Genomic DNA, 15,319 nt, shown 5'->3' on the forward strand with positions numbered 1-15,319 from the left:
TGACAGCCCAGTATTTAAGACAATTCTCACCTTACTAATAAAATTTAACAGTCAAATGCACATACATATACATGTACATACACATTCAAACTTCTGCAATTGGTAAGGCTACATTTATTTACTAAAATATGACAAGATTCAAATTAAAAATTCTCAAATCTTACAAGAGAATAGGAAAAGGAAGGAGCACATAATTTCCAAATGAAAGGCTAAACTCAACAAAATCCTAGAGGAAGTACTAAAAATTGTTCTCTCCCATTCCCCTGCTCCCTCCAACTCCAGGTTTTCAGCATGGTAAGCATTTCATAATTCTGAGTTGAACTGTACACATTAGCTTCCTTTTTACTAAAGAAAATTGAAACTTTTGCTATATTAGGAATGGGGGTTATATTACAAATATACACATACATGCACACACCAAACCTTAACACTGAAGAAGAGTATCTCAAGTTAAATGGAAACCCTATGCATACCAAGAGGACTGTGGAACTAAACTATCCAACTGAACTAAACACTGTCAACAGACATAAGAAATCCAGGACCAGTAACAGCTCACCTTTCTGAGCTTTCATTGTTTGTTCCTCAATTTGTCTTAAGCGTTCCATCAATTCTTCCTTTTCACGCTCTATTCTTTCTTTTTCCTTTTCTGCTATTTCCCTTTTCTTCTTCTCATTTTCTAATTGTGCCCTGAAAAATTAATAAACGTTGGGGGAATTTTTTTTAACCTCAAACAGATTAAATTCTACTCTACGGATGCTCGTAGCCCATTTTTCAGTTTACTTGGCTACCAGAGGAGCACATAATTTTAAATGTTTAAAATTCAGTTTATAATACAAGACCCACCAAGTTTCTGTTTCAAAACATTGTCCAGAAAAACAGTTTATGAACAGAACTGCTTGGTTATGGTTCAACCAGTTAAATCCACTATTATACCTGTATTTTAGACATGATGTTTCATCTGAGCTATAAATGGCAATGGTATTTTTAAATATACAAAAGGTAAGCCATGACATTCTTCACTGAAATTGCTTTAAAGGTTCACCTGTAGAGTATAAAGGACCCTAAGAATTAACCAACAGCCTATTTCACAAAAACATAATGAGAAACAACTTTAGAGCTACTATTACAATGCTGAAAGCTTAAAAAAGATACGGTTTTCAGGTGAGCCATGACAGTCCACAAATCTGCTTATACATTACAGAAAAAAGGAGCTCTCTTTTCTAGAATACTAAGATGCCTATTATTCTATGACTTCTTAAAAGGGTAGAAGAATTTTTTTGTTTTGTGGAAGTTTGTTAATTACCTTTCCAATTGTTTCTGATGTTTCTCCTCTCTAGCTTGGGCCTTCATCTGTTGCACTTCAATTGTATCAGGTTTCCTCCTCCTCATGTACAATTCATGATTTCCCATACACAGTGCCAAAATTCGCTTGTTAATTCTGAGACGAGGTGCATAAAATACAAAATCCTAGCAAAAAAATAATTGCAACATATCCACTAGTGTGAAAATACAGTTGTGACAAGGCTGAAGGCATTACTGCATGCTTACATTTGTTAAATTTAAACTAACAAGCATTTTGACATTCAACCTCTGAGTAATTCAGCACCATAATCTATAAATCTAGCTACTGTCAGGAACTTGCAAGGCAAATTAAAAATTACACCTGATTCCTCCATGTAGAGGTTACCTAGTTTACACAATTATTTTTTTTTTTTATTTTTTTTTTACATAAAACTTCTAAACCACTTGAGACTATTCCCTACTTTGTTTCTGAAGAGCTGTGACCTAGGAAGTCTCATGAAATGTGGTGCTGCAATAGAAGACAAGAAAAGAAACACGGGGTGTGTGTGGGGGTGTGTGTGTGTGTGTAATTTAGCATCTTAGACTATGGCTTTTCAACACGTCACAAAATATTAGTTTATTAGTTGACTTAAATTGAAAAAGAAGAAAGAAAAAAGTCTTAAGGGTATCAATCAGAATGAAAAAACAAACCAACCACACTTCAAAAAACAAAATTTCCTTTTGATTACTAATAATAATAATAATAAATGTCAAAGTATTTATTCCTGCTGTAACACTAGAGCAAGTCCCAGCAGCCTTATAGCTACTCATATACAAAGTTATACTATTCTACACACTACTTACGGGGGCCTTTTTGTCAATTGGCTTTATGACAAATTTTTTGTCGTTAAAAGAGATGTTTCTTATTTCACTCCAAGGAAAACCAATCTTGGGTGTTAGCCTTCAAAGAAAAAAAATTCTCATTAGAAGCACCAAATATGTGCATTTTATTTATGCCCACTAAGTCTTAACTATTTCTATTTCCACTATCATGCTCAGTGACATTTACAAAACATAACAGTTCAAGAATATTTTGGTAGGTTTTTGGCTTTTTTTTTTTTACACATTATTCCATCAAATGAATAAATACATAATGAATAAATTACACTGCACTGTAACAGAAGGAAACTTCGTTTTGTGACTTCTTCTACTACCATTAGATAGATGCTAAACATCACAATCCTGTACTGAAACAAGCTATTGACAATTTTTTGTGAAAAGAATATTTAAATTTAAGAGAAGTCTGACAATTTAAACACTGAAATTAAATTAACCTTCAGCACTACCATACTTCAGCTTAACTCAGTTGCAAGATACATGTTCAAACATTTTTGAGTTCAGGATAAACTTATTCCCCTTGCATCTTAAGTAAAATAAATTCAGTTCAGGAACCGTTACAGTATATGCACCAACTGCATAACCATAAATATTTTTCTCCATTAGCACATAAAGTTTCTCCAATTCATGCTACGTTAATTACAAGCATTGGAAAATGTTTCAGTATTTGACTGTTAACTACTGGAATACCAAAAATTGGTTGATCATTCAATCTGATCAGAACATTTCCTGAGAATTTCATTCTTTCAGGAGTTATATTGCCATCTAATGGCAATTACAGCTTACAGAATTTTGTTACAGAGTATATACGCTGGAGAGCATGAAGTTTCAGTTAGCTGACAGCTGTTTTCTGGTGTGTGACACGTTTAACTTCAAATCACCATGAAAGGGCTGCTGACATCAGATATTACAAGTGTTTGGAAAGAAACAAAAGATTAAGTCTGTTGTTCTGTTTCATGTTCTTCAAATTTTGTATATTTTAGCTTTATCCCTCTTCAAGTAGGACAGAATATTTGATCACTTTATCAAGACAAAGATTCATTTATTTTCTCTGATGTGTAAAAGGTGCACTTTTAGATACCAAAGTTTTTCATGCTTCAACAGCTATAACAAACCCTGGTCACTGCTCTTAGAAAATGTTTTTCATCAAATATGTTGCTCAGATTCTCAATGTCCTTTTCATCCTGACCGAAGAGGAAGTCATGAAGGAGTGAAACAGAAAGAAACCATATATAGATGGTCTAACTATCATACAACCATATTAAGCAATGTACATTTGTTTCCACAAAACTGCTCTTCCCTCCATAGAATCGTAGAAGAGTTAGGGTTTGAAAGGGCCTTAAGATCATCTAGTTCCAACCCCCCTGCACAGGCAGGGACACCTCACAGTAAATCACCTCATCCAAGGCTCTGTCCAACTTGGCCTTGAGCCACCAGCAATGGAGCATTCACAACTTCCCTGGGCAACCCATTCCAGTGCCTCACCACCTGCACAGTAAAGAACTTTTTCCTTATATCCAATCTAAACTTCACCGTTTAAGTTTTAACCCATTCCCCCTTGTCCTATCACTACAGTCCCTAATGAAGAGTCCCTCCCCAGCATCCCTATAGGCCCCCTTCAGATACTGGAAGGCTGCTATGAGGTCTCCATGCAGCCGTCTCTTCTCCAAGCTGAACAGGCTCAATTTTCTCAACCTATTTTCATACACGAGCTGCTCCAGTCCCCTGATCATCCTCATGGCCCTCCTCTGGACTTGTTCCAACAGATCCATGTCCTTTTTATGTTGAGGACACCAGAACTGCACACAATACTCCAAGTGAGGTCTCACGAGAGCAGAGTAGAGGAGCAGAATCACCTCCTTCGACCTGCTGGTCACGCTCCTTTTGATGCAGCCCAGGATACGGCTGGCTTTCTGGGCTGCGAGCGCACACTGTTGGCTCACATTCAGCTTCTCACCGACTTCACACGATGAGGGGACTGGAGCACCTCTTATATGAAAACAGGCTGAGAAAGTTGGGGCTGTTCAGCCTGGAGAAGAGAAGGCTGCGTGGAGACCTCATAGCAGCCTTCCAGTATCTGAAGGGGGCCTATAGGGATGCTGGGGAGGGACTCTTCATTAGGGACTGTAGTGATAGGACAAGGGGTAAGGGGTTAAAACTTAAACAGGGGAAGTCTAGATTGGATATAAGGAAGAGGTTCTTTACTGTAAGGGTGGTGAGGCACTGGAATGGGTTGCCCAGAGAAGTTGTGAATGCTCCATTGCTGGTGGCTCAAGGCCAAGTTGGACAGAGCCTTGGATGAGGTGGCTTAGTGTGAGGTGTCCCTGCCCATGCAGGGGGGCTGGAACTAGGTGATCTTAAGTTCCTTTCCATTCCTAATTATTCTGTGATTCTATGATTCACTTCTCTTCACTTTCCCTTCACTTGCATCCCTTGTTAATCTTTAAAATTCAAGTATTCTGGCACTTAACATTTCTGTTTTTCTATCTTTCACAAGAATTAGGTCTTTGAGAACCTGTTTGATAGATGTTACTGAACACACAATAAAGTCTTTTTTGTATAATCTCAGAGAGGAAAGAAGTGCAAAATGAGTTTAGCCACTTACTTATCATCATGCTCATAAATATTCAGACCCAAAGCATCAACTCCTAGCCACAGTTCAGTTCCTTTTTTATTCTTTATTTCAAAATAGTTGACTCCATACATTTCCAAGTCTTGTGCTATCTTAAGGTATTCCATCATAGAATCCTCCCTGATGAAAGACGGGGAAAAAAGACAAATCAGAAGTACACTGTAAGAATAAGGGAACTGCAGAATAACTAATTCGTGTAAAATTTAGTTATGAATTAAATCTCTTTGAAATTCATATGTATGTTGACCCAGTTATTTGTAGAATTTGGCACCCCAATACACAATCATCACACTCTGCCTTTTCACCCCTGAGTTAAGGAAACACTAAATGTATTTTAGAGTCAGGCAACTGTAGCAAAGCCAGGTGACAATCTTACCAGAAATCCTGTGGGTAAACCAGTAACCTAACTGGAAACTCAAACCTTTGTGAAGATTTCATTGAAGCTTCTGGTAACTGCCTACCCTGGTCAGAATAAAAGAAAGCCATTTCCAAACAAATATAACCATCTCCCAGAATACATCCTAGTAATATTAAAAAACCCCTTCAAAGTCTTGGACCATTTTTTACATAATTACCTTAACATTCCCCTGTGCTCTTCATGCCAGTTCTGTATTCTTTCTTCCCACTGTTCTTTTGTCAGTTTGTGCTGTTCTAACACTCTGTGAATAGAAGTTGTTGCTATTAAATGACACAACCAATTTGACCTCTTAAAGTTGTACAAAGAAGTTTGGTTACCCAGTGAAACATGTTTTAATTGAATAAACGTAAACATGACTTCCTGTACTCTGCTCATTTCTAACCCAAACAGACACAGAAACTTTGCATTTCAACAAAAACACTTCTTACATAGTATGAAATCACTTCTTTTTTCATAACATTCTGTACTCTTTGTAATGTACAAATCACACCATGGCGTATCTTAACTTTCAGTAAACTCGTAAGATGTAGACCTATAAAATCCCCGTATGATAGTGCTTCAAATTAATCCCTAGGTATGCAGATACACACAAGCTTTCATTCTGCTGTCATCTGAAAAGAGGAAGTAGCAATTAAGACTAGCAGACTAGTTTGTTGGGGAATGTAAAAATAGAGACAAGATAACCTTACTAAGGAAGTCAGAACAGTTGTTTCCCTCCTGTTTATTCAGGAAAGTAAGAACTTACTACTTTTCCCTATATTTTTAAGCAAAGTACAATAGGGAATAGACTGAGTATTGTAGAAGATATGAATGCAGTGTTTCTTTCGGTCTAGTGAAGTGCATTTTTTCAGTGGTAGCCATATGACAGTTTGAAAAATAAAGCCCTGCTCCCAAGCTCCTCTCACAGAATGGATGAGTTTGGAAGTGACCTCTGAAGATTACCTTGTCCACTCCTCTGCTCAAGCAGGATCACCTACAGCTAGCTGCCCAGGACCATGTCTAGAGACAGTTTTTGACTGTCTCCAAGAAGGGAGACTACACAAGCTTTCCAGGCAACCTGTGTCCTCATGGTGACTTGGGTTTTCCAAAATGAGTTAAAATTTCTACTTCTACAGAAATTCTTTGCATTTTCCTCTTTTTGAATTGGAGTTGAAAGACATGAGGCAACAAGCACAAGTGAAATACACTTGAACAAAATTCTTTATTTCTTTGCTGCAGGGATGGTCAAACGCTAGAACAGGATGCCCAGAGAGGTTGCAGTGTGTCTATCCAAGTACTCAAAACCCAACTGGAAAAGGTCTTGAGAAACCTGTTGTAATTAGAATAGAATATTTCAGGTGGAAGGGACCTACAATGGTTATCTAGTCCAACTGCCTGACCACTTCAGGGCTGACCAAATGTTAAAGTATTTTATTAAGGGCACTGTCCAATGCCTTTTAAACACTGAACGTCTTGGGGCATCAGGTGACTCTCCTGTGAGCAGGGTGACTGGACTAAATGATCTTTAGAGCTCTCCTTCCAACCTCAAATGATTCTGTGTTTCTATGATATACTCAAAGCTGACAATGTCTTTGGTGATAGCCATCTCATCACCTGGTCCCCTCCTTTCTCTCTTAAAATACAACTGATGAAATGTATACAAAGACTACTGCAACAGAATAATTCAAAAGACTAGGTGCCTTGTGGATACCTAGCTCACCCTTTTAAGCCAAGAAATATTCAGTAATTTTGACAGGTGAACACTATGACTCTGTAAATTAACATGAACTGCAAATATTTTGTCACCTTTATCAGTAAAATTTTGCAAAGCTAAAGCCTACTTTGGGAAACAAGTAGGTATTTCTGACATTATATTGTATATTGTTCTGAAGTGTTATTATGAAGTATTTAGTTTTTGTATTCATTCTAACACAATTATTCCTGGTTTGCCTCCTGTCATCAGCAAATTTGTCAGAAAACTATGTGCTCACCCAGCGCATACTGGCATACGACTAGTTGAAAGCATATGCTGGAAAGTCATCTGAACATTTATCTACTGAAAAAAAAATCCTAAGTATTTGAATTTTTGTCATGCACAAGCACTCCAGTGTTCACAGGCTGTTATCACAATGGAGCAAAAACCAAGACTTGTGAACTCACATACATTAAGTAATGGCAGTTTTACTGATTCTGCATCTCCCCGTCTTCCTAACAAAGGGTATTTTTGCAGGTAAAAGGAGTATAGACTTCAGTGTCACAAGGAGGAAGTAAACAGCCAAAACCAAACTCTTAGCCAGGATTTCTAAAAACCTGAAGCATTTCTTTCAATACTACACCACAATCTTTTGAAATGCTTTTTTGCTACGAATTTCCCAAGCTTAGTTACACTAACAATCAAATCTCCACTTTTAGTTTTCAAACCAAAGACAAAACATATGACTTTTAATGAAACCTCAAATTATTCCATGTTTCTCATTTCTCTGAAGATGCACTTAGGTTAACATACTTAGCACACATCTGTCCATGATACATCTCTATGGATTCATCTGTGCTAACAAAATTGTCTAACTTTGTACATTTGTATTGCAATGTTTCTCTTGGTGCCAAAACACACCAGGAGCAGGGTTTCAGTTGCGTATAAAGAAACAAAATGATCATCTCAGTGCTTACTTTTCCTAACCAATTAGATGAGTCTACACTCAATAGCAATGACAACAACCAAGTTCCTAAATTTTATGTCCAGGCTAGCATTTTTCTGCAATATAGTCTACAATACACTTCACAATTATTTTGCAGGAAATTATTACAATTTAAGTGTACAAAACCATCAAAAACTGAAGAAAACCAAAACCACTAATACAGAAATCACCGAGATGAGTTTAGCAGAAGCAAGCTGCTAGAAACATCGTATCATTTTGGAGTACTTTGGAAATCTGTTCAACTAAATCTGTGCAGATGTTTGTGGATGAGCCAGGAAATAGCTCTCAAGGAACCTATGGTTGCAATGCTTCTTTATTATTTAGAGTCTAAATTAGGATCTCTAAATTTTACTAGCAAAACATGCACTCTTATGAAAGCTACCATTAAATACACATTATCACTCAGTATTTTAATTATAAAAAATGTGCTGTAATCAAGTTTAAATGCAGCAGATGATGCAAAACTAGTCTCACTCACCGCTGAGGGAGAAGCCTGTCATTGGCTAGGTAGCCTAGTTTATGTATCTCCTTACTGTAATCTCCATACTTGGACTGGACAGCATAGGAAGCCAGAAGAACTGCAGTTTCTGGTGGGCAATATATTTCATCATTTAAGATTGCTTCTTTGACTTGCAGGAAGAAAAGTCTCTGAGTTATTTCCTGAATTAATTCTTCAGATACATCCTCTGGAAAAAACTTGGCCCTGAACTTAAACTGCAAAGGATTTTCTTTCCTTACATCTTGCTGTGTTACCTGAAGGAGAGGAATAAAGAAAAAAAAGGAGTGTTAAATGGTGTATTAAATATAATTAACTCAGCAGTAACGAACTCTCTAGCTCCCCTACACACAAAGCCAGTACTTCCTGACAACCTCACTGCGGAACTCACTAAAGGTTCACATGGCACTGAATCATGTACACTGACTTGGATAAATCAGACTATTTTGAAATACTACTCAAAGACTGTTTAAGAGGTTTTTTGTGGGCTTGTGTGAATTTGTACTTATCACAATAAAGATCTGGAAAAAAAGTTGTAATACATACTAAAAAAAAATCAAAACTACATCCAAGAATGCATTGCAGGAAGTAATAAATTAGAGTCTAACTAGGTTTCTTTAACAAGAACTATATCATATTTCTTCAGTGAAGTATGAAGTTGGATTCTTTTAAAAATCTTTGAACTACTGAAGTAAATATATATGCTTTGCTCCTGCACAAAAAAAAAAAAAAAAAAAACAACTGCATTAATCACATTATTTTTCTAGGATGGATAAACCTTATGATTTTTGTGAAGAAATCAGATATGGTCATCTTAAGTGTCTTCTTAAAATTTCAATGAAAACTCATTGTTACGTAGAAATTTCCATTTCATTTGGGCTCAGCACTGATTATGATTAAAGCAAATCCACTCAAAATTAAACTAATTTTAACATCAAGTAATACAGGTACATTCAAGTAAAAAAGGTACATTCAAAGTAAATCTCGAACATCCTAATTCCTCAAGCACTTTATGACACATTTAATTTTATGTGCACCAATAGCCCCTCTAGAACTTCTTCAGTATGCATGAAATGATGCATCTCTTTGGTTGACTCACAGAAAGTTTCAAAAACTGTAAATATAATGCAACCATTTAATCATGCACATAAGGCAGCATAAGGACTATACTCAACACTTCAGCTGTCAATTTTCAATGTTTTGCTCACTTTTCATTATTGTCCGTCTAATTTACACACAGTGCTTCACTTTAATCTTGCCAGTAAACGATTAGTTGTGCTCTTGACCTAATAAAACCTTATTTGCACATCTATTCTGTAATTTATCAGATCTTTCCTGTATTTACCACACACATTTAAATAGTAGCTTGCAAGTTAGAGCCAGTTTATGACAATGCATTTAAGAATCAAATGCTACAAGCTTCTTTTAAAAAAGATAACTGCCTTGTCAAAATTAAAGGAATTAGCACTCCCTTGCCACTCCTGAAGAGCACCAGCAACTTCACTTGCTTAAGACCTTCACTGAGTTTTGCAAATAATGTACCAAATCCTGTAATCTCCAACCACTGGAGGCAAGCCATTAGGGCTAACACATTATTTGTAGCATTACAATTATTGCTTATGAAACAAGACATATATGAAGTTCTAGGAGACAGCTTTAGTGGTTAGCAGGCTTAATTTGCTGGATTTACCACAGAGGAAAAGGAAAGATTATTATTAAATGCAGACAGTGGGACTTGCTCCTAAACCCCCCAGTAATTTACCTCTGAATACTGAAGATAAAATAAGGCATTCTTGATGAGGATGAATTAAAAAAAAAATAATCTCTGTATTCTAAACAGTGCCATTAATAACCTGACAGCCAATATTAAAATAAAACCTGACCATTCAAACTCATAAATAGAATTTAAAGTAAAATGACCTGGTTCCCAATAGCTGGGAGATACAAAGTGCGCAGTGCTACTGGGGACAAACAAAACAAAAATTGTCCTACAATCTACCTACTAGAGATACATAAAACAGCAGTTTATGAGTCTACTATTAGTGCCCTGTTTGAAGATCTATAGCTGTGTACACGCAAATTCTTGAAGCTCAAGTACTTCACATATACCCCCCTCCCCATAACTGTGAAATATTTATTCTTATTATTTTTTGCTAGATGAAAACAGGATAATCCTATCAATGTAAGTTTTCCTAATGTATGCATCACCACGGTACTGGAAATGGCATCCTACTCAAATTAAATGTTGATGCAGCTTTGCATGGTTTTTTTTTTTTTAGAAACAACCAAAATTAACACTATATTTTTTCATTTAAAACAAATGAAAGCAACTTTGCAACTGAATTTGAAGCCAGCTATAGCTCACCTACAATAATAAAGCAGAAAGCCTTAAAAAAAGTACATTTCAAACTGTACACTTGCCTAAATATTAGGAAATTGTTACCTTTTTATTTAGCTTCAGCCAAGTTGAGTAGCCTTTGCTGTCCACATACTGTAGCCCAAAAAACCAGACTTCACGAAGACCAACAGTTTTTACCACCTAAAGATAAACGATCCATAACCATCAGTACATGCCACAACAGGATATTTTTTAAATGGTAACGAACCTACAGAAACGATCTCAAACTGAAAAGTAATAAAGTTTTATAAAAACAACAAAAACCAGGCATAACAAAACATCAGGTACAGGGAAGCATTCATCTCAGAGTTTTAAATAAGCCCAAGCACCATGTTGCGAAACTACCAATTGGAGCGTGCAGCTTACTGCATGTATCAAAAGCAGCATCTGAGGAATATGCGGTAGTAAACAGGACTCTGAAAGCATGTCTGGAACTTAAAACGGAAGCGTAGACAGGATATAAGGAAGAAATTCTTTACTGTAAGGGTGGTGAGGCACTAGAATGGGTTGCCCAGGGAAGTTGTGAATGCTCCATCCCTAGCGGTGCTCAAGGCCAGGCTGGACAGAGCCCTGGGTGACATGGTTTAGTGTGAGGTGTCCCTGCCCATGGCAGGGGTGTTGAAACTAGATGACGTTAAGGTCCTTTCCAACTCTAACTATTCTATGATTCTAAGTGACCTACAGACATGTAAGTCCACTTCAAGAGAAGACAACTGATGAAACTATAATAAAAAATAATACTTGTAGACAAGTATGAGGTAATAAAACAACGAATAACTTCTTTCAAATATTCTGAGATCTTCAAAAAGTTAATGATAAAAGGGATAAGAACAATCTGACAAACCATACATGGATTTTCTGTAAGATTTCTAATCAGGTCTCTCACCAAAGGCAAAAGAAACAAAACTGTCCTTCAATAGAGGGAAGGTCTTTTTATGGATTTGCTAGTTAAAAAGAAATAAAAACCAAACTGTTTTCACAACAGACTTGTGTTAATGACAAGGCAAGCCCCCTCCCACCCCAACTTCACATGTGATCTGCAAAAAAGGATGAAAGTGATGTAACAAAATCTGTCATAAAAAAACTTCCATAAAGATCTGGATCTGTGAATGAACAATAAAGGAAGATGAACCTCAGTAAGAGATGATATTTAATAAAAACAAAATACTGTATGTGACAATAATTTTAATTATGTGACCAAAGATCTCATTGAAAAGGGAAAAAACACACAGCTGTTACATTACTACACACATCTGTGGTATTCTCAGACCTTTAATACATATATCTACTGGTTAGATCATCTTAAAAATGGATGCTGCAGAATTGGAAAGGTTTCAGAAATGTTGAAAAGAATGACCGGTGACATGGAACATTTTCGGCCTAGTTAAGATGAGAACTAAGACTACTGACAGAGAAGGGAGGAAAGGAAAAATATGATATAGGTCTATAATGAGGGTATGGCATGTAGAAGGAAAATAGAGAATGATTATTCATTATTTCTGACAATCAAGAGAATCAAAGGAAATCATTATATAGCAGGTTCAAAGCAAAGCAAAAGAAGCACTTTTATTACACAGTATAATGAATCTGTGGAATTATCTTACACATTTTTTTGTACAGTAAAAGTCCACATAGATTCAATAAGCAACTAATAAGAGATGTCCACCACAGTTTATTAGATGACTAAACTCAGGCTCCAAAAGGTCCAGTATGGCAGTACTTATGTATGTTCCCAGGTTGAGCCATGCTGGCAAGCTGGTTTACTGAAGGCTGTTTTATGGAAGCATTCAGATGTATATGAAGTAAACAGAATTTTACACAAAGCTCCTCCTCCATTTTAAATTAGTACTATCGAGTTGCAAAATTAAGATTTTGAAAATTAGGAAGTGTCACAAGATAGCTGTGCAAACTTACTTCTGATGCCTTGCATACCTGTTTTATTACTTAATCATTCACGTGTGTACCTTTTTCCCTCCTCTCTCCTTTCACCTTCAAGCTCCAGGGCACAGAATGGACAATTTTCATGGATGCAACCTGATTCCTTTAGTAAGCACAGTTATTTTCCCTAGAATTCCTACACCACTGACTTTAGAACATAAGAAATACTAGCAATATTAACTTGTTCTTAGCATGGCTCTGAGTAACATTAAACTTGGTGTCCTGACACAGAAATTTCAGAGCTGCTGCTGCTTTTGGCACAGATCTCCTGCATGATGCTGATCAAACTATTTATGGCTTTATCAGATGACTGAGAATACTCTTTGCTTTGCAGCTGTCCAAGTTGATCCTTGGTACCTGATCAGCTGTCTGAGCTGCAAAAGACAGCAGTAAGAACTGCACATGCTCAACAGCTCTGCCCATAAGGCATAAGGAGACAAGTGTTTATGCTCACAAAAGAACATTCTGCTCTCACCTGCTGACTACGGCCCTTCACATGGGATGCACATTGCATATTTTTTAAACATAGGGAAGTTGTCTACTGCAATGCACAGTTACACACGTTTGTGAACCAACTCTAGAAGAACAGCTTACACATTAGCCTGCTTTACTTCAGGCTCTACAAATAAGGAAAGACCATCATCTATCACTGCCTCTCAGCTCAAAGGAAAGAGAAAAACATTTCTGGAACTTTGTACCAAGATAATATAAGCATTTAGGCATGGCAGTAACGTGATATGAAAAATAAGTACAGAATGAGAAACTTAGGAGTTTGATTCTGCCTCAAAAGATCCATTAAGCAGCTTCAGGCAAGCCTTCATCACAACTGTAAAAGATTTACACAACTATCACATACTTCAACTTGTCTATTAATAGGCAATAAAAACTTCTTGGAGAAGAAAAACAACAGACATTTTTTGGCAAATCAAGATATACACATAAAGAGAACCCAGCAAGAATTTCATTGAGTTAGCTTCCGAAAGTTCTTAAGAGAGGTTTCGGAGATACCTGGGAAGGACACCGGGGTACAGCTTGAAATAAAGGAGACAACGCTCCCATTCTTTCTGAATGGCAACTACAGTAAGCCAGAGGTACTGATGCTCAGTATTAACACCTTATTGAAAACAATAAAATAATCCCCACTATTACCACCAGTGTGTGGAAACATACCCACCACAGGGCTTTTCCTCTTCTAGGAAAGTTATAGATGCCAAACTGGTTGACTACAGGAGAGATTCCCTCTTGCCTATTCTGACCAGTGTCAGGACAGACAAAAGGACTAACAATAAATATGTTAAGACACCTCCTAAAATACAAGCAATTTTTTTTAATGTGTTTGCGCAATAAATAAGAACTTTACTGATTTTCACAATGGAAAAGATAAAGCCAGAGACATCAAAAGCTGTTAGTAGATGAAGACGATGAAAACACATACACAACAGGACACAAATCAACAACTCCAGAAAACACCAGTTAAAAGCTTAAAAGAACCACTGACTGAGGACAAGCTGTTTACCAAAAATGTAGAGGAGCACTAGACAACAGCTAAATTCATGGAGGTCATTTTCTGCATTCAGTAATTAACAAGTCTATGCAGAAATGGTGGACATGACAGTAAACGTTGAAGGCCAGCCCTCTCAGTAACAGTGGGATTTGATTCCCTTTCTGTGAACAAACAACATAACTTTTGTCTGAAAGTTTCATGCTGGTTTTGCCACACAGTTCAGCTGTTGGTGTTACTCTGTGGAACTATGAATTTAAGATTAGGTTGAAAACACTTCTCTCACAAAACTCTGCAGGTTGATTTTGCTTGAGCTAACAATTTTTCAGTTTAAACTTCCAGAAGTTGATTGTAAGAGCTGGTCAGATGTCAAACACCACACAATGAATTGAGGAAGAAATCTGAAAAGAGCATGAAAAAGAATTCGGAGCTGGATCTTCGTTTCCCATTCGTGAATGCCCCAGTGTGGCTGAACCTGATTACCTGGTCACAAGACATTACACAGCGTAATGTCACCCCACCCAACACAGCATGTCAGAAGATAGCAAAGGTTGGTAAAAGACAAGTAACAGCCTGAGGCTTATGTGCCACAGAATATTGTACTTTTTATTTGATGGTGGTGTTGGTTAGACAAAAAGCAGGACAGCGCTTTTCTTCAGGAGGTCTTTGTAAAGAGTCACAAAGTCTGAAGACACACTGCTACTGATGTTACAGAAAGGGGTGGGAGGTAGAATTGTTAAGAGTCAGTCATTTCAAACAAAAACTGCAAATGAACTTTCATTCATCTAAAAAACACACTACCAAAGGAGAATGTGTAGTTCTGGTGGGTCTGCAATCCATAAGAACATTAAAGCCGTAATTTTCGCTATTCCACTTAGCCTTTTCTCTCCCCTCCCCCTTTTTTTTAACTTAAATTTCAAACTGGATCATAGGACAACATTACTTCTCAAATATTTGGGATGTGAAGAAGTATCTTCAGCTTCCACTCATTGAAGCAAAAAAAAAAAAAAAAGGTAACTTTCCTTAATGAAGTTTTATTGTTGCATTCATTATTAAATAGTGAAGGCTATATAAATTACT

General features: G+C 36.8%; 1 protein-coding gene and 1 long non-coding RNA gene across 5 annotated transcripts in view; one reads left to right on the forward strand and one right to left on the reverse strand.

Annotated features, from left to right (window-relative positions):
• Positions 1-15,319, forward strand: part of LOC133223530 (uncharacterized) — a 77,731-nt gene that overhangs the window by 58,479 nt on the left and 3,933 nt on the right. The window lies entirely within an intron of this gene.
• The window catches only part of RDX (radixin), a 47,642-nt gene that overhangs the window by 16,321 nt on the left and 16,002 nt on the right, over positions 1-15,319 (reverse strand). For 3 of the 4 annotated variants that reach the window (XM_061374303.1, XM_061374305.1, XM_061374304.1), the window contains 7 exons: positions 10,846-10,941; positions 8,385-8,659; positions 5,386-5,469; positions 4,784-4,930; positions 2,146-2,242; positions 1,304-1,467; positions 557-687 (listed from right to left, as the gene is read on the reverse strand). In XM_061374303.1, coding sequence (XP_061230287.1) covers positions 557-687; positions 1,304-1,467; positions 2,146-2,242; positions 4,784-4,930; positions 5,386-5,469; positions 8,385-8,659; positions 10,846-10,941 — 994 coding nt within the window. The remainder of the gene's footprint in view (positions 1-556; positions 688-1,303; positions 1,468-2,145; positions 2,243-4,783; positions 4,931-5,385; positions 5,470-8,384; positions 8,660-10,845; positions 10,942-15,319) is intronic. The other variant, XM_061374306.1, reaches the window with a different exon arrangement.

Source organism: Neopsephotus bourkii, unplaced genomic scaffold (genome assembly GCF_033783945.1).
Source record: "Neopsephotus bourkii isolate Nb327-2 ecotype Australia unplaced genomic scaffold, CSIRO-AGI_Nbou_v1 NB_1638, whole genome shotgun sequence".
In the NCBI taxonomy this organism is placed as follows: domain Eukaryota; kingdom Metazoa; phylum Chordata; class Aves; order Psittaciformes; family Psittacidae; genus Neopsephotus; species Neopsephotus bourkii.